The sequence below is a fragment of the Homalodisca vitripennis genome, chromosome 3 (assembly GCF_021130785.1).
Source record: "Homalodisca vitripennis isolate AUS2020 chromosome 3, UT_GWSS_2.1, whole genome shotgun sequence".
NCBI classification, from domain to species: Eukaryota; Metazoa; Arthropoda; class Insecta; order Hemiptera; family Cicadellidae; genus Homalodisca; species Homalodisca vitripennis.
This window is the reverse complement of record NC_060209.1, coordinates 98,691,134-98,711,302: the sequence shown is the minus strand read 5'-3', so window position 1 is coordinate 98,711,302 and position 20,169 is coordinate 98,691,134. Positions and strand designations below refer to the sequence as shown.

Below are 20,169 nucleotides of genomic sequence, written 5' to 3'. Positions count from 1 at the left end.
TTAGGCTTTTAAAGTCGTATTATAGTGAAGCTGTACTTTTATATGTGAAAAAGGTATAGATTATACAAAATATTTAAACTTTATATCAACTAGATGTTTGAACAGCATAGAACTTACGATTGCTTTAGCCAATCTGAAATGGAATTTCTGCAGGTACTGATGCTGTCAAAAGTACATTCATGAATTAAAAACTTATAATAGTACACGATTTTCATTATATTCAAAAAAGTCTTATCAAGTCCTTTTTTTAATACGTCGTGTTTGTTGTGACTTTTCTTGCAACGAAAAACTATTTGATTTCCACCTTTAATTTTAGTTTTCATCTTGTCATTACAAACTCGAAATTTTGAATTTAAAGGAGCAATGTCATTATCTTATAACCATTTAGTACATGTTCATTGTTTAAAAATACATTTTGAGACAATAACTGCATGTTCATCACCATTATTTTTGCTAGTGCCACCATCCTAGCCACTAAATTAATGAAATAAAAACAACTTTCAATGACGTGGCTAGCCTACTAGGTACGTAAATGAAATAAAAACAGCTGGCGATGAAGTCACTGGCCTACTCAGTATGTAAATGAAATAAAAACAGATGGCAATGCTTAATTAAGAATATCTATAGGTCAAATATTTTATTCGATAGTTATTGATATTTATAATCGATAATCATGATTTAATTATGTTGTTGGCAGCTATTATACTGCAGCCCTGCAGTTTCCATAGCCTATTAGACCACCAAAACAAACAAATAAAAAATTTCTATATCAATCATTCAAATGGGCTGCAGTATAATAAGCAGTCATCACAATAATCGAGTCAACGAACCAAATCACCAATTAGAATGGCTAAAACTATTGAATAGGCCCACTATAGAAAGTTCTAATTATAGTTCTTTACATTTAATTGTTGCCACTTTTTAAAATGTATTGAGTAACAATATTGTTTTAAATTAACTCAAATGAAGTCAAATCTTTACGTACGGTAATATTTGAGTAATGGCTGCAAGGACAATTGTGATGACTATATTTTAATTGTGTTAAAGGCTGTAATATAATTTTATCATTCAAATAGTAAATGTGATACTGCTATGTTTGTTACATTTAATAAATACACGTTATATAGTGTTTAAAAGTATTATTTTTAGATATAAAAAACATAGCTGAACAATACTGTAATTTGAAATATCTATAACATGATTTGGTTTGACATTTTAGTTTTTTATTGTTCGGTAGTTTAAATAATAAGGAATATCAATGATTCAATAGTTGTGGTGGCCGCTTATTATAGACAAAATAAGTGCTGAAGCATGCAAACTAATAGCAATATATTTAATTTTGTTAATAGATATTTGATTATTTAAGAAAATAATAATAGATTAAATCAATTATAAATCATTTTTCCAATTGTTTATTTTAGGTTCTAGTTTCATCATAAAGAAGTTAGCACTCATCCGCTTGAGTCGCAATGGACTATTACGAGCAGGAGCTGGAGGCTTCGGCTATCTTAAAGAATGGGTCTGGTGGGCTGGTTTAATAACAAGTAAGTAACATCCAACTTTACATATTATAAGTTAAGATATCACTTATTTTCGTTTAACACGTTACTTAAAGTTTTTGCATTGTTCTGTCAAATAGATTGTTCTTATTTTTACCCCATTTTCACTTTTAGTCAAATATTTCTGCTGTTGAATGTGGCATGAATAATTCACAAGTCTAATACTGTACACCTTTTTTGTTTTCCATACTCATTATTGATATTTTTCCACTTTTCCACAAATCTTCAAATCAGGATAATAGAATATTTCCTTAAGACTCTGTACTCAACCTTAACTTCTCCTTTTTATTTCTGTAATAACGAAAAAGGTACCAGTGTTTGGTGCATTCCAACCTAACTGCAACTTAAAAAATTTGTATTTCACAACCTGTGATCCGACTAAGATCTATTGTTTTATGTTACTAGTATAATGTTTTTTTAAGCATGTAATTTATAATTTTTGTGTTATACAAACAAAAGTTTGTATTAAATTACTAGCTTAACATTTATTTTTTACCAGGCGGTCAATAAATTCGCCATTGGTCACATTATGGAGTTTTACGTTAATATCTTGGGAGTGTAATTCTGTAAATCACGATTCAAAACTTTAATTTTATCACCGGTTTCATTAAAGATGTTTTAAATATACTTCTGCCATCATCTGCTCGTTGAAACGTGTGAACTGCCAGACTACTGAAAGTAGTGTTGCCACGGATCTGCAGGAAAGGCTTAATAAATATTGTAATAGTAATGCTGAACAACTGATGGCACAGGGACCCACAATCACTAAATACGGGTATGGGTATACATTTGATAGAGAGTTCCTTTTTGACTCGTTTTAATTGGATTTTAATGTGTAAAACTTGATAAGTTTTCCTGTTCTACAACGTGGTTCTGGAACCACACAGAGCAATCTGCTGAACACATTAGCTATCTCTGTTCTCTTTAATGAGCCATGTTGATGGGTATTCTCAAAAAAAAGAGGATACAATTGAAAAATATTTTTTTAATCAAAATTATTATATGATTACAATTTGATGTTAGTTGTATTACATTATTTCTTTTCCTTTTAAAACATCACTTATTTTACAAAGAACCCCAAATGTATATTATATTAACAGTAATGTATACATTTATGATCACACACACAAGATCTGTTTGTGGCGTGGTGAACAAGATCAGGTCTGTTTATCTTATCCAGGGGAAAAATAAATAATCGATTTAACACGAATGTGTTCCAGTGGGTGTGGGAGAGGCTGCAAACTTTGCTGCTTATGCGTTTGCACCTGCCTCGCTGGTCACACCTCTGGGAGCCCTCAGTGTACTGGTAGCCTCTGTTCTTGCCTCCCGATTTCTCAATGAGAAGCTCAACCTTCTCGGAAAGGTAGGAAAAGGAAAATACCTCTTGTTTGGATGAAGACTTAGAAATAATTTGGTTGTCAAGGGATTCCCATCTTCTAAATTATTGCAGTTACCAAAGATTTGTAAAATGTGAGGTATGAATTATGATTCTTCAATTATGATGTTCAAAATAAAAAAAAATTTTATTCTTAAAAAATATTTAAAAATCTGCACACAGTGGTTCGGTATAGCTTTTTATAGTGCACACAATAAGTCACATTATGTCTGATTATATATCTATTATGATAATTGATATTCTGCTTCTCTATGAAAATTATTCGTTTTAAAATCTTTAACTTTCATGTTACAATTAATCGTACTTACTCATATAGGAAGTGCTCGATTTCTAGAACTAGAGGTGGTGGAGCTTTAACTTTCTAGGTATCTGGAGGATTATGTAATGTCTCCTAGATAAAAACTTTGAAATATGTTTCAAAATTGTGTTTTAAACTTTTCTGACAAATCTCAGAAATGCTTAACCTGTCTAAACCCATAGGATTACTAACAATTTTTGGCTAGTACAACAGTATGTTAGAGTAATTGCTTGTCTTCTCAAAATTCTGGGTATATTTGGGTTATATGTACTAGTATACTATCTCATTAACCTGTATAAGCCTACAAGGATATTATAGACCTTCTGCTAGTAAAATAGTATGTTAGAATAATTAATTATCTTCTCCAGATTCTGTATGTGGGTTATTGATATCTTTTTGCCAGATAAAAATATTTTAGGTCACAAACGTTTTGGTCTACAGTAGCAAGTTGGATGGAATACAGAAATTTAAATTTCTCACAATGGCCTTCCTAGATGCTTTGGAATTTTTGAAGTACAAGTATAAGTACTTACATAATGATGTCCTTTTTTTGAGTTTACGAAATAAAACAATAATAAGGTGTATAATTTGAACTATACTTCTTAACAACTTTTCACTAAAGAAAGCTTACATATGATGTGTAGTAAAAACACTTTGGTAATTAGATTTCACGTTTTAAAATTTTATTTCAGTTGACTAACTAAATTGACAAACAAATTTCTTCCTTCTTTATTTAGTCTTCAATTAATTTTAATTTTGTATTCGGAAAATCCTTTATTGGTACGAATTTAAAATATGTCTGTGAATGACTAACAGAATGATTATTATCAGGTTATTTTTAAAAACCCAGACAAGCCAATAAAATCACAATTAATTTTAACTCCAATCATTTAAAAAAGAGCTAAATTAAATATGAACAAAGATGTACAGTGGATATCAAAGTTCACACAATTTTTTTTTTTAGAGAACGGATCAAATAAAACACATATCAATACAATACATGTTATAGGTATCGGAACAAATCTATGTACTATTCTCACAATACTTTTAATTAACTCTTATTGAATCAAAATAAAATTAATGATTAAATAAAAATTATAATCGATTATTGACCCAAGAGCCGCTAAGTGCCTTGATCGAAATTTATTTACACCGTGGTCAACCACTAGCATCTCGGTTAAGATTCATTTACGTTGTGGTCTTCCATAGGCGTTTCGATCTATGCGTAAACTCAACATTGATTATGTCACGCATTCTTTATTGCATTGTTACTATTACATAAAATAAGTTTTAAATATTGTGTCAAGTATCATATTCAGTGGAAATCATAGATTCATAATTATATGTAGAAATAGAATTTTATTTCTACAGAAACTTATGTTGGCAGTACTAGTATTTACAATGGCTGAACCGTCATTTATATTAAATATATAGAAGTAACTGTAAATTTTTTATTTATGTTTTTTTAGTATAGGTTTTTTTTTAGTAATGTAGGTGTACATATATTCTGAATATTATACATTATATTAGGAGTATTATGTTTTCAATGAGAAAAATGTTGTGTGTTTAAATGTAAAACTGTTTTTCAAATTTTGGATTTTTACCAACTTTGGACTAAAGCACACACATGCTATTTTGTGGTAAGTTTTATTTTTGCATATTATTTCTTGTAATTTACTGAACATAATTATTTATAATATGTGGTATATTGTGTAGTGAATGTTTTTTTTTCTCTAAACAAAATTAAATTAATTAGTTTAATGGCGGCTAAACACAATTACAATATTCAAAACATATGAGATTTGTTTTAAATATTGTAAATGTGAATTATAATGTTTATAATAATCATGTAACATGAATTATTCATAGAGTTCATTAAACTGCATAAGAACTATTGTTTATGATACATGAAAGGTAAATAATACTAGTGATATCATAACATAGCAACACAAAGAAAATATTAGGAACTGCGTTGAACTGTTAGAAATCAATTTCAAATAAAAAAAAACAAACAAATTAGTAAAATTTTCTGAAGCTAATTGAACAGTTAGTTTTTATGTGATGGAAAATAGTAAACGTTTCAATCAACAAAATCAAACTAATATTGAGATTCATAACATAAATAGGCTAATTATACAAAATCAAAGTAAATTTAGAATATTATTCAACTTCAAGAATGAATCTGTAAAGTAGCAGTAAACACTTTTGTAAGATGGATTTATATTTTAGGGGAAGTACACATTTTGAACAATTGAGAACTCGTTTGATAAATTATAAAAATTCTATTCAAGAAGTAAAATAACAACTGATTGATGTGTATTTTTAAATATTCTTTTAAAATATTTATTTTACTAGTTAATTTCTAATAATACTTTACTTGTTTACGTGATTGAGTAAAAAAAACAAACACGAAGAGGGAGATACCATTAGATTTTTATATAATGATATAAATTGAAAAGATGGCAGTATTTAAATGAAATTAACATACAGAAGAATGATAATATAAATTACTGTTACATATCTGATGTACTATAATGGTTGATGCTTGTTTACATTAACCATGTTATGATAAACATATCTGATGCTGTTATCTTGCCTGAAGATTTATACAACCATAATCCAACTTAACTTAAGTAACTTAAATGCTTACAGCTTGATCTAGATATTGCGTCCTGTCAATCTGATTGTGGACATATGAGTGAAAGAATTAGCAGATGATTCATAAAAGTGATTTATCATAACTTATTGTTCATCTATCCATGAGTAAAGTCTGTTACCCTGTATATGGTGATATATTGATTTTAGTGGTAATATAAAGCAATAACAGAATGACTTGCAAACAGATAAAAGTGAGTTATTTGTCATAAAATGAATGTAATCGTTATAGTATCTGAGATAAGCTTATTTTAGACAGTTTCAAAGGTTTTAAAACTTGAGAACTTATAATAATTTAAATTTGTCATATGAATAATTGTTTCTTCATGTTCAATACAGTTGTTTGATTGCTTTATTGATATGTAATTTATGCGAAAACAACAATACAGCTGATTAATATGTTAATTAAAAATTAATCGTTACTACCCTAATAAATTTCTTTTATTTATGAACACTTAAATTTTGATGGTACAAATAGTTTCCAACATTGCCAATTTTGACAATTCATATTTTGTTTTAATTTATAGTTTTCATGAATCTTTTCGTCAACTTTGGCGAGCAGATCGTCAGTCACAATTCTCGGACGTCCACTCTTCTCTTGATCATGAATGTTTGTTCTGCCATTTTTAAACTGAATGCACCACTTCCTGACAGAACTCTCAGTCATTACGTTGTTCACGTACATTTCACACAGTTCCCAATGAATTTCTAATGGTTTTAAGTTTGACAACAAAAAACAAGTCACAGACCGCATTCACAACTGATGTGATTTTCTATTGCAGCACACATTTAAAATTTGAATATTAAAAAATGGGCATCGCAGAGATATTCCCGTTGTTACGGCTGGATGCTGGCTGAGGTGCCGAGCATGAGCACGCGAGTATATATGCAGTTGGCACATGCCTGGCAGTGTCAGGTGGAAACGTTAGAGCTTATTTTTTGAATAGCTCTCATAGTTCAGCGTTCATCTAATTTCAGCATTTTTACATTCTGAAATATTAATACATGCTGTTGTGGTTCCAAATATGACGTTGATCCTAATTTGGTGATGATTAGATTCGATGTCAGAAGTAGATTAAGATGAAGGTCATGGTGTGTGAGTTTAATTTAATAGCTCACCTTTATTATGTGACGTACATCTGTCTTTCAAATTTATGTTGTGTTAGGTATGCATTGCAGTACACTTGCACTGCATATGGTGAAAAACCAATGGCATTGAATTAAATTAATAGTTTATTTTGACTGCATGTAACTGTTCCGATTTTGTGTAAAATTTTATGTGTGATGAGTAAATAACTCAATTGTGAAGTGATTTCAATGAAGGTTTCACTCAGTTAGTAAAAACAAGGTATACTCACCATTTAGATGATTTATGGGATAATGAACTTCCTTGTATTTCACTTATATAAATTTATTTTATGTATTTTAACGTAATTATATTCACCAATTTAATTTACTTGAACATGTGACTTTGATGATCCGTGTAACGCATGTTCTTACACAACATAATGATAAAAATCAAGTATATTCAAATTTTAATCTCACTACATTATATAATTTCCAATTGGCACTTCAGAAATTGTATCATAATAAAATTTTATAAAAACATGTTCTCTCTAGCACAAGGACTACTAAACACGTCTTTTCTCTTTAACCAATCAAGCAAGAAGGGAGTCAACACACAGGAAGTTGTGAGCTTTTCGGCCTCCGACCCAAATTAATATGTTTTACCTGTTTTGTTTGATAATATCGCCAGTAGATTTTTAATTTTTTTAGTGATTATCGTAATTAAAGAACTCGAATTGATACCAGTATAAAGTTGACTTATCTTTTGTTTTATAAATTATTTAAGACTTACATGTAATAATCAGCTGTCTGTGATACACGACAACTTCCACTTTCTTATCTAGCCATGAACTATTTAAAATTTAAATTTGAATTATACGGATCTGTTACAATGCTAGTTTATATTTTATATATTACAATGACATATTAATTTTTATTGCAGGAAATATTTTCTAAAAAACAGGAATAACATTTTTGTTTCTATAAATTTGTTAATAAAATCGTGGACACAATTCATCATAATGTGTATTTTATCCTTTCAATAAAATCTGTTTGGTAGATAACATTTTTCTCAAACACCTGTATTTACGGTAAAATTTTACTTTCTGTAGTGTTCAATTCATGTCTTTTTTATACAAAAATAGGTGTGTTAATTTTTAAGCATTTTATTGCTAGAACACTCAAAAATCTCCATCCTCCCCCAAAACATCAGATACAAATTAGTTCTAAATTTAGCTTTTTCTAAAAAATACAAATATCTTTTGCTGAAATGAGTTTGTTATTTTTATGCTTTAAAGATCAATAACACTGCAAATTAACTTCAGAATATTAGTGCTTTTTGTAAGAATCAGTTTGGCTTCATGATGTATATACTGTATATCATATATACACTTATCCTGCTCATTCTTAACTTTTGAATGTGTATAGATTGAAAATTTGGTCAAATGTAAGGTCTATAATAGTCTTAACCCTTTAATGTAATAACCTTTTAATGTAAAATCTCAATTTTTAATACATTATTTTAAAGATCTTACATTTAAGAACGTACATTTACAACAACAAATTTGATTTAAAATACTTGCAAATCAATAAAAAAAACAACCTAGCTTTTTATACACATGACATTGAAAACAGCCAACACTCCCTAAGAGTTAACACACATCTGTAATCTACTTTAACCATCCCACTGATGCTTGTTTAGTGTGTGGTAACACACTCAGGAAGTGTTATGTTAACACATACCCTCACTGATTACTTTATTGCTTAATATCAATCAATTAAAACAATTGAGGCAACACTGGAAACTACACTTAAATATGTATGTTTTCGTTCTTCTTTCTCAATAATGTAGTGTGACATAAGCAACTATTGAAGATAGTTAGTGTCTTTTTTCTATCTTGTCATTTTTGTAGATGATTTGCAAGTGTGGATTATTTGCATGATAACAATGGTTTTCACTTAATTACATATTTACGGAATTATTAGTGCTATACTTTTAATTGATTAATTGTACATCAGTATTAGTAATTGGATTTTAAGTAAAGAAACGTTTGTTTAAAGCTTTGATTACCGAGCCCTGCATTATCTTCTGTTGGCATATGCATCGCAGTAACTTTAGGTAGCGAACATGTTAAAGAGAAAGTTTTTTATTTACATGTTACTTTAATAAGCCTGAGTTAGTGACAGTTTAACATTAGTCTCTCTAACTGCTATTATAACTCCTTACTAAACCCTACAAAACATTATTGCTTTTTTTAACAAATTCATAAATTGTTTATTTACTTACACTTTCAAGTTTTTTTTTATTATTACTGTTCTGGTATTCTTCCCACTCTTCTAATCACATCACTAAACCTTCTTACCAGTAACTACAATAGAACTATAAACCATGTTCCAAAAAGATCTTAGGGCCAAAAAAGGAATAAAATCATAACTTTAAGTTTCTTATAAACTTTCAAATGTCATTATAAAAATATTCATAAATATTATCACAGTAGAACTCCGTTTTACTGGATCAAATACTACATAATACAGACAAACAAACATGTGTCTGAAACAAAGGATAACCTCCTAAAACAGATCTGTGCAGGGCTGGATTTAGCATTTTGGCACCCCTACGTCCAATAATTATTTCCACCCACTAGTCTGGTTAAAGTTTCTTTCCTAAAAACCTGTTACCTAAAAAAATGTATATTTGGCCTATATGTTAATTGCTTGAATACCATTCCACAATGGAATTTTATCATTGCAAGTTTTTTGAGAAATTTATTGGTTCTTAACAAAATATCGTTAATGTATTAACAATAGTTAATAACTTTGTTTTTGTTCAATTTAGTCATTTGGGCAAATAAATTTGGGGACAAAAAACTCTGTAATACATTATAAAATAGGTTTAATCTCAGAAACACAGCTTACATGAAGTATTTTGATAACGTGACACAAAAACTGTGTTTCAAAGTAAAACGAGTTTACAAATAGTAAACTGTACTAGTATATAAAATGGCATTTTTTCGTTTGATTATAAAATTGTTTATCTAAAATAATACAAAACAAGTATGTAAAAGCTATGACAATGAATAATAGAAATAAAAATCACACTTACGACATAAATTGAAAATTAATGAAAATGTGTAACCCCTATCAATACTGAGCATCAAGTGACTAAAATGAAGTGTCTTTATAAGTTTAGCCTAATACTAGCGCAAATAGAAGAAGTAAATAATTCCCATTATTTTAATCATATAAGCAACCCATTTTTTTCTTATAGGGCCTTCCTTCTTCCTTTTTGTCGGGCAAATTTATCTATGATGTTAAATATGATGTTGATATTGAATCTCCTGAGTCAACCTCCCCTCAATGTTCAGCAGTGCCAGTGATGAAAGTTTATCGTAACCAGTTGTTGTTGACCATAGGTAATTCTTTACACGATGGAGAGTGGAGAAAGATCTTTCTCCCATGCAGTTAGTACCAGGAGCACATAAATTCTCAGAGCAATTTCAACGTTAGGGTGGATATATAAAGCATCAAAGTGACGCATAAGCTTGATTACCTCATTCTGGGGTACATAATATGATGATTCGATGAGATACATAATATTGAAAAAATAGTTTAACTTTACCAACTATTGTTCCAATGAACTTCAAAATCAGAATGCTTTATTAGCCTGATTGTTTTTAATCAATTAAACAAATGTGTTAAGTTCTAACTATTTATTTTTATTTGTAGACATTAAAAAAAATGTCTCTTGGCCGTGTGCCCTGCGAGCTTGCTCCCATGGGCCCAGGCCTATTGGGAAATATGGCCCTGGATCTGTGTATCCTACAGAAATGTTAGGGTACAGTACTTTACATAAGACATTAGAGCAGTGTTTTGTCTTTAGCGCAGTGGTTAAAGTTAAGAAGATGAAAGAATGTTGCTATGTTCACTTCAGCACAGACTTGCATTGTATAGGCAGCTACTAATTGGTGTTGCTAATCATAGTGGTAACAGCTAAGATAATAAACTCCAGGAGTTGACAGTCCTGGAATTACTTCTTGATAACACTAGTGAAAAAGAAAGTAAAACTAAGTATATATAATTTCCACATCCTATCACTATAGTGGATGCTCCAAAACTTGTTATAACTGCCTTCATGAAATGTAGCATATGGGCTTCAGAAACAAGAACTAGAGAAAATACAGCTGATTCTCCAAATCTTGGGACTAAAGCCTTCACTTTCTTTAGCTTAGTTAATTTAACAATATCGGCTTTTATTTTCTTGAAATCTTTTTCAAGGGATTCAGGGATGTTGGCAATACTTGCCCCAACAATTCTCTTACTACCCAGTTCATATGCTGGCGTTTTTATAAGTAATTTGGCAATAGTATCAAGCACCAAAGACAGTTTACCAAAATATGTTTAAGATATTGTGAGAATTGTATTAATTTTAAAACCAATTTAAATTTAACAAGGTTTTGTCTAATAACTGTTAAGTACATACATGATATCTTATTTAACAGTTTTATCTAAAGCCAGTAAATAATCATTTATCTAAAGCTCTGTTGTCTTAAGTTATATTCAAATATGCTAAATACACATATTGTGTCACCTTTAATTACAATTTGTGTGATGAAGTAAAGCATAAAATGAATACTACAATATTACTCTAACAATAAATAATTATTAGTTCAGGACTATAAATAACTATTTTACAAGGTAATTTAAAGCAAAATTAATTATTCTAGTTTCATTATTTATAAAAACATTAAAAGCTACAATTTAAGTGTTTTAAAGTAAAGTTGTGTTTTTAAAAATTTATCACTAAAAATACAAACTTGCATGTTTATTTCATTTACACAATAATAACGATAAATCAATATTAACCTAACTAAAATAAAATAAATTTGTATGAACTTGAACACTATTTTTTATGTAAACAAATAATAAAATAAGTGCCACACAATTTACATTAAAATTTTAACATTATCCACTTGGATGTTGCTGTTCTAGTGATATCGTGCATCTACTATTGAAGACCATTGACTTTAATATACGTTACTAAGCAGTTTATTACTCTAACTTGTCAATATAGTTAGTTACTATAACGTTTATTCATAATATTGGAATTACCTGCACTATATCACAAATAAATAAAATACCTTATGTAAATACATACAGTTGAAAAATTGCATTTATACCTGTATTAAAAAAAAGATTTTTCATACTTTAGTTTATGCCTTACAAACAAAATTTATTCTTTTAGTTTTTATTCTAGTAATTTCTGTTCCATATTATGTCCAACCAGAATTTATAAGCAAAACATAAGTAGTGGTCTAAATAAGTTCATAACATTTAATCTTTTGCTAAAAGGAAATGCAAGTACAAGGGCACAACAGGGTCCAGGAAAGTCAATGGGAAGGGTTTATCCTCTAAAAGGTAGTAATAATCACTCTGTAATAGAGTGACATCCAAATCCTTATTTTAGATTTTGTAGGATAAAAAATTTTGAACATAGGCTCTTATTATATGTTACAAAACACTTTAACACTATGTTTCCTTTTAGGTAAATGTTGTATACAAAATTATCTTATTGCAATCGTCCTTATGGTAGCATTTAAGGAATATTTTTGCATAACTTCACCGAACATGACCCCCAGAGCCCAAAACCACCTCCTGTTCGTAATCTTTTATATATATGCTACATAATGCGGCTTGTGGAAACGATAACTGTCCCAAATAAAGCCAAACAAGTTGAAAGTTAGTACAAAAATTGATCTTATAAATGTCTCTGCTAAGTTCGATGGCCAGCTTGGTACACAATTTAGTTTCAATATAGGAGTAAAAACAAAAATTGTTCTAGAATGCCTATAATAAGATTTACTAACATTTTTGTAATAAGCGATTTTTCGTATCTCAAACGGTTTTCAAGATATTTATTACATGTAAATCCCATATCATTAAGAACTGGTGTTAGGAATGCTGAAACAAGTAGATATTTGGTATAAAAATTGATCTTTTAAATCCTTTACTAAGTTCATTGGCCATCTTGGTACGCCATTTCTTTCCATTATGGCGACTGTTTAAACTTTAAAAAGTTCACATCTCCATTATTTGTGAACCTAGAGAATAAGAATAACCTAGCACTGTTCTGGAATGCTTATAACATATTCTAATCTATTTGTTACAATTCTGTTTTGTGTATTTCAAACTTTTTACATGTAAATCCTGATTTTTATATGAGAGTAAATTAATAAATTTTTAGCTGTCACAAAATCTACCTACTTCTTCCTACTGGACCATTTTAAATCTTGTTTTTGATAATGGAAGGATTGTGATGGAAACACGATTTTTCTGGACAGATGCTATTGTGTTACTAATTTGTAGTATCCTTCACTTTGTCTCTAAGTTGTTATAGTCATTACTGAGAAACAACTAGATTTTAATTTTGCTTAACAATGTAACAAACAAGTTCCGGTTGGTTTATAGTCTTGAATTTATCATGAGTTATGTGAGTGATTAGACTGGTGTTGTGACCTTCGATTTGACATATTGGCATTTAGTGATAGGATTCTAATGTAATTAAACTCTATCCATTTGAGGTTATTTTTTTTTCAATCGAGTTGAAAAATGAATTAAATAAAATGTCAGATACACTAAATTGTACTGTTTAAGTAATTATCGATACAATAGATGATACTAGACAAATTTTACTAAACATATTGAGTGATAATCCAATTATAATTGGTAACACTATACTACCTATTTTTTATGTTAATGCGTATATCGGGTACCCCACGAAGAGGTTTAAACGTTTGATTTTATATTACTTGCCCATTTATGTGCCGAACATTTTCTAACTCTACGCAATTCACTAAATATGTTTTAAAAATATTCTGTGAAAATTTCTGCTCTCTAACAATTGTTGAAACAAAATGGTGGCATTTTGATAAACAATACTTTAAAAACAGTATTTTTGGTTTTGTAAAATTATTTATTATAATATTGTTGAGAAATAAAGCATTTCAATCTGAAAATTAGAACATAGCCTATTAAAAAAAACCTACAAATACAGCCCACAATTATTTGAACTGTATCCATCCACACACACTGATAACAGCGCTTAGCAAATGAGTCATAAGCTCTTACAAAGAAATTCTGCGGTATCCGGAGAAGTTCCTCTTCGATTAATTGTTTTAATTCCTTATCATTATTGCAGCTACGAGTACAAACTTGTTCCTTTAAGCAACCCCATAGAAAGAAATCACACACAGTTAAATCTGGGGATCAGGGTGGCCAATTAAAAAAAATCACTTCCATGACCAGTCCAACGGCCATGAACGTTGTCATTTAGTAATTGCTTGACAGGATTTGTGAAATGAGGAGGAGCACCATCTTGTTGGAAGATTGCTTGATCCATTTCTGGAACAGTAAAATGAGGCAAGAGTTGTTCATTTAAAACCTGTTCATATCTATGCCCAGTCATAGTACTGTTTGAAATTTAATAAATATAATAATTACAATTATGCCTGTTTACAGCACCATTGTGGTAAATTAAAATTCCACTCTCCTGTCCGGATCATCTTCAAGAAGATTATGGACTAGGTGACTTTTGTAAAATTTAATTTTGTTTTTCGTAATCATTCTCTGTACTGAAGACTTTGGAACACCAGTTTCAAGTTCAACCTTCCTTAGTGATTTTGGTTCACCTGGAGAGTGAAGCATTGATGCGCATACTCGTACTTGTCTTTCCTCTAGAGTACTTTTTACAAAACTTTCAGTTTTAACAAAAGATTTTTCCACTTAATTATTGTTGGATTGCTAGGTGGTTCAACTCCTGGGTAGGCAACCTGAAATTGTCTAATTGCTTCTGTAATGTTGCCAAAAGCAATAGCCCATGCATAACATGCATAACACTTCACTTTTTATTCAGCATTAAAAGCCATTTCTCGAACTTCAATATCAGTAAAACTATAATGGAGGAGGTTAGGCTATGTCTTTATAGCGCAAGCAATATTCTTCAATCAAACAGCTGTTTTCAACAATGAGCGTTATTAAACAGGTGTTCTTTATAACTGCACACAGTAATCAAATCAGGTAATTCAAAAAATGAATATTTATAGTAAGAAAAATGGTTAAATTTTCAATACGTCACCAATTTCTTTCTACAATTGTTATGGAGCTTTAATTTTCACAGAATATTTTTAAATCCTACTTAATTAATTGTGTAGAACTTGAACATTTTTCGTGCATAAATGGGCAAATAATATAAAATCAAACGTTTAAACCTCTTCAAGGGACACTTTGTATATGTACCTTGAGAGGCCATTTAAATCCTCATCTCTATCAAAAAGATCTAGAGAGGTAATGACTCTGCAATCTTTTGATGAAACTTTAATCTGTTTGTTAATCAAGCATACAAATTAATTTCTCTGGTTATGTTTCACACCATACAGATTTCTAATTATTAAGGAATAATCTCATTCAAGTATTGTATAATGTGTGAAAACTGTCTCTCTAAACTTTGTAACAATACTTATCGTTCTGATAACAAAGATAATCATAATTTACTAAAACCAAATATTTAGAAAGTTCCAACTCTATTATGTTCTTAGCGGTTGGTCACATTTATGACAAAAAACATTCAGCTGGATTTTAATTTCCAATATTTTGTATTAAATTTCCTGTTTGTAACTTCAGGGAGGGAAATTTTTCCTGTGGTGTGTATAAATCTTAATGTAACCTTATCAGTTGTAATTGTACTGATTGCTTACAATCAACAGATAATATGCCCTGTTATGTTTATCCACAGCTATGGTAGAATGTAAGGTTACTTTGGTGTTTAGCTACCAGCTTTGACTATAAACAGTGAATTGTAACACCTCAATGTTACTGTTGACAAAAAACATGTAATAACTGTTACGTTACCTGTTATGTAATAATGGTACATAAACAAGAGGAATGACCTTGATGATTGATTGTGTTCAGGAATAGTTTAGTTGGAATACAACGGTGTTGCATAAGAACAACAAAAAGGTATCACCACTTCCCACAGTCATTAACTTATCAAGTTCAGTAAGCTGTCTGGCTATATTTGGTTGAGTGTGGTGACACTCATAAGGAAGTCAAAGCCAAAATGGATTTCACTGTTTTTACTGAGTTAAAATGTAGTCAAATTAATATTAAGTCTTATTATTTTAAAGGAGCCAAGTCAAGGATGTACAAGTGGTCTACCACAACCACAACCTCAACCACAACATAAGATACTTGTATTCTGAGACGATCAGGTTCATAAATATACCATGACAAGTGTAATAAAACATGGTTGAATTTATACATGGTGTTATCTCAATATCTCCATTTTCATTTGAAGTTTTAATTATTTTAAATGATAATGTATTATACTAAGACAAAAATTAAAACCACACTTGATGCATAATCAAGAATATATTAAGAATTGTCAATCTGAATTGTGCAACTTGGGTGGATCGTCATCGTCTTAATGTTACATGATAGTGAGTTTATTAAGCGGAAATAAACAGCACAACACAGTGACTCATTTATAAGTTTTATCTTTGGTACAGAGCAGAATTTATTATCAGCAACTACAGATGAAGATGACAAGGCTTTATTACTGGCCGGATGTTTTACAAATATGACAGTTAAAATTGTCTGCAGATGAAGAAACCTTCGCAGTTCAACCTAAATTTTGGTCTAATTGCTTAAATAAATATCAGGCAGTATACCTATACATTGTTTATCTACTCCTTTTATTATTATTGAATTTTATATACTTTTTTATAAACATTTTGGATAGACATGGTTTTAAAGTAAGAAATTTGGAATATAAATTTATATGGAGTAATTTCTAAAAATAATCTATACCTACTGACAAAACATAATTTCATTTCTTATGGCTTAGTGTTAGTGAAACTTATGTTTTATAGTACTGAAATAATTTCATTTCTGTCTGTCTGCCCATATGATATCTTGAAAACAAATTGACATAAGGTCTTGAAATTATGCATGAAGCTTCATTTTTATATGAGAAACACTGAGTTTGATAATGGTACATGTCATAGAATTTGGCTGAGCGTTAGCGAACAATTTTATGTTGGTCACATGGGTAACCATGATGGCATGGAGCAAATAGCAAAATAAATAAATTTGTAAAGAAACTAAGTAGAAGCATATGAAGTTTCAGCTTATGATATTTTTATTCATAGAGGTAAAAGAAAAAAAATGTGGAAAATCAATTTTTTTAAATAGTGACAAGATTTGACTTCAGTGCATTCAATGCTATGAAACCTAACTTTATGAACAAAAATGTGAATGTATTATGTGGCAAGATATTTTGAGAAAAATGTTTATCTATAAACTTTAATTTAGTATGATACTTTGTTTCTACATAAACAATAATAAATTCTATGATGATACATGTCTAATCATGGAATTTGGCTGAGCATTATTGAAGCCTATCACTCAGGAGGCTAACACAATTTGTCTTTTGTCAGGGGGATGTAAAAATGTCTTTTTTTATGATTATCTTAAAACTGAATGAGACCCACGATGTAATGAATAATTGTAGGACCTTCATCTACACAAACAGTAATCATAAGGAATAAAAAAAATTAAAAACATATAACCAAATAAGAAAATGTAATTTAAATGAAGCATTCCAGAACAGTTTTTGTTTTTTTTCTAGGTTTTTAAATAATGGAGTTGTAAATTTTTTAAAGTTTAAATGGCTGCTATATTGGAAAGAAATGGCATACCAAGCTAGCCAAAAAACTTTAAAAAATCAATTTTTGTACCAAGTTTCAACTTGTATGGGCTTTTTTTGGGACAGTTATCATTTACACAGCTACGTTATATAGCATATTTTTTTGAACCGTGGAGAAGGGGTGGTTTTGGCCTCTGGGGGTTCATGTTGGGTGAAGTAATTCAGAAATGTAATGTAAGTGCTAGCATGAGGCTGATTGCAATAGGATCAATTTTGTATACAAAATCTACCTAGTATAGCAGTGATAAAAAATCTCAAGCTATCAACTGAAATGGTTGAAGATATCAGTACTACATTAGACTGACTGACTTTGGACTTTAGACTTTGGAGGGGGAAGGGGAGTGGGAAGCAGGTGTAATTGTTTTCATGTTGAGACCTATTTCTGAGTTAATAAAATCCATAAAACTTTTGATCTTGGGTATCACAATGGAAGTGAACAGAAACTCATTAATTAGATGTTAGTTCTTTATGTAAACTAAAACTGTACAATGGCAAGTACTACGTATGAATTTGAAAAACAATACACTTTTTTCCGATATGAGGAATTTGTTAAAATGGATTGTGTAATAAGAAGACTCCACTGCAATTTAATTAAATTTATTTTTGATAAGATAAAGTGCTCAAAAGTTGTTATGATATGAATAAAAACACAATCATATTGCGATGTCATGATTGTGATTTCAGGACTTTTTTCTTCTGAAACTTTTTTCAGTAAATGAGGTAATTATTTTCAAACTACATTTAAGTATAAAACTTTTGAATATTGTGATTTACATAATAATAGAACGGTACATATAAGTTTTTTTTAAATATCTATCTATATAATAATTGTCTTAGTTCTACAGGTTTTAAATGTTTACCTGTACTTAACTATTAAAAAACATGCATTTTGAGACCTGAAATCTGGCCTCTTCGTCATACAGATGAATGACATCATTCAGTCAATTGATTAGCAAAAATGTTTCATCTACTTTGTTGATTATCCGTGGTATTCATGAAAAAAAATAACATTCATGAAGGACACTAAATTAAGTTTAAAATAATAAAATATACCACAGCAGTATTGTAGTGATTTAAGAACAGTTTATAATTACTATAACTTATTTAAAGAATATAAGAAATATAAAAGAATAAACTGCAACAATAGACAGTACAGTACTGTATGTGTTTACACATTTCTTTCTTTAGAAACAGACTCAGCTGGAAATGTAGAGATGTTATTTATAAAGTACACTTGTTTAAGGTGTTATCCATGGTCTCTGTCATTTCAGAAGAAAGTGAGGTGAAGTAAGAAGCAAACAGGTGCAAAAGCAAATGAGCCATGTAATAAACAAGGCTACATTGATGGTCTTATTCAATATTAATTCTTCCATCACAGCTAATGAATGATTGCTTGAACATAAGTAATAAAAATTGATTGATTAATTTAAAAAAATTCAAACAAAAGGTTCTGTAAGAAGTGTAATGTACATAACAAAGTTATAGTTTATTAAGGTGAAATTTGTACATAACTGTATTCACACAGTATTATTTTGTAATTGTAAATACTTTACATTTTTCTATTATTATATGAGCTAAATAAAATCAATTTATTCACCATTTTTAGCCATTATTTGCTATTTTATACCTACTATCAGCTTTTCTTTTTAATTGTCCATGACATTTACTTATCCTTGGTATTCAAGGCGATCAACTCTGTGAGTGTACTGTAGATAAATTATATATTTTATACCCTTAACAACTCGTTTGTTTACTTTTCAAAATGTTAATTTAATTTATATTATTTATTTTATAGAACTTTGGTTTACATTACAATTATCTGTTACAGCTTGGATGTTTTCTCTGTGTGTTGGGTTCAACTGTAATAGTGATTCATGCCCCCAAGGAGGAAGAGGTTGAAAATTTGGAATCTCTGTTGGAAAAACTACAAGAACCTGGTAATTGTTGTAGAAGTTACAAATTAACTATAAACAGTGTCACTTCATTTGACAATTTCTTTTAAAACGCCTCATCTTTTTACATTGAAACAATAGGAATCAGACAAACCTAGCTGAAAAAACTGTATACCAGTTCGAAGATGGCGGACACTCAAGAATAACCAGGAAAGTGCTCCCCTTATTTGACATGGAATTTGATTAACCCTTAAAATCAAACAAAATTATACCCTTCTTAATATCGACCATAAGAGCCATATTGACAGGCCATTTTATTGACAATCCATATTTTTTCTTATTAAATGAGTCTATCTCAATCAATAGGACTTATTGTATGACAATAGTAATCAGCCAAACCTAGCTTTAAAAACTGTTACCAAAAATAAAATTTAACAACAGGAATCAGGCAAACCTGGCTGAAAAAACTGTATCTTGCACTTTAACAAATTGACAATAGGAATCAGACAAACTCCTGTTTTCCAACTTTGGCATGATCACTGTTA

General features: G+C 29.7%; 1 protein-coding gene across 1 annotated transcript in view; it reads left to right on the top strand.

Moving 5' to 3' along the window:
- Positions 1–20,169, top strand: part of LOC124357240 (magnesium transporter NIPA2) — a 44,852-nt gene that overhangs the window by 2,950 nt on the left and 21,733 nt on the right. Inside the window, exons 2-4 of the mRNA XM_046808794.1 lie at positions 1,422–1,544; positions 2,780–2,922; positions 19,561–19,669. Coding sequence (XP_046664750.1) covers positions 1,422–1,544; positions 2,780–2,922; positions 19,561–19,669 — 375 coding nt within the window. The remainder of the gene's footprint in view (positions 1–1,421; positions 1,545–2,779; positions 2,923–19,560; positions 19,670–20,169) is intronic.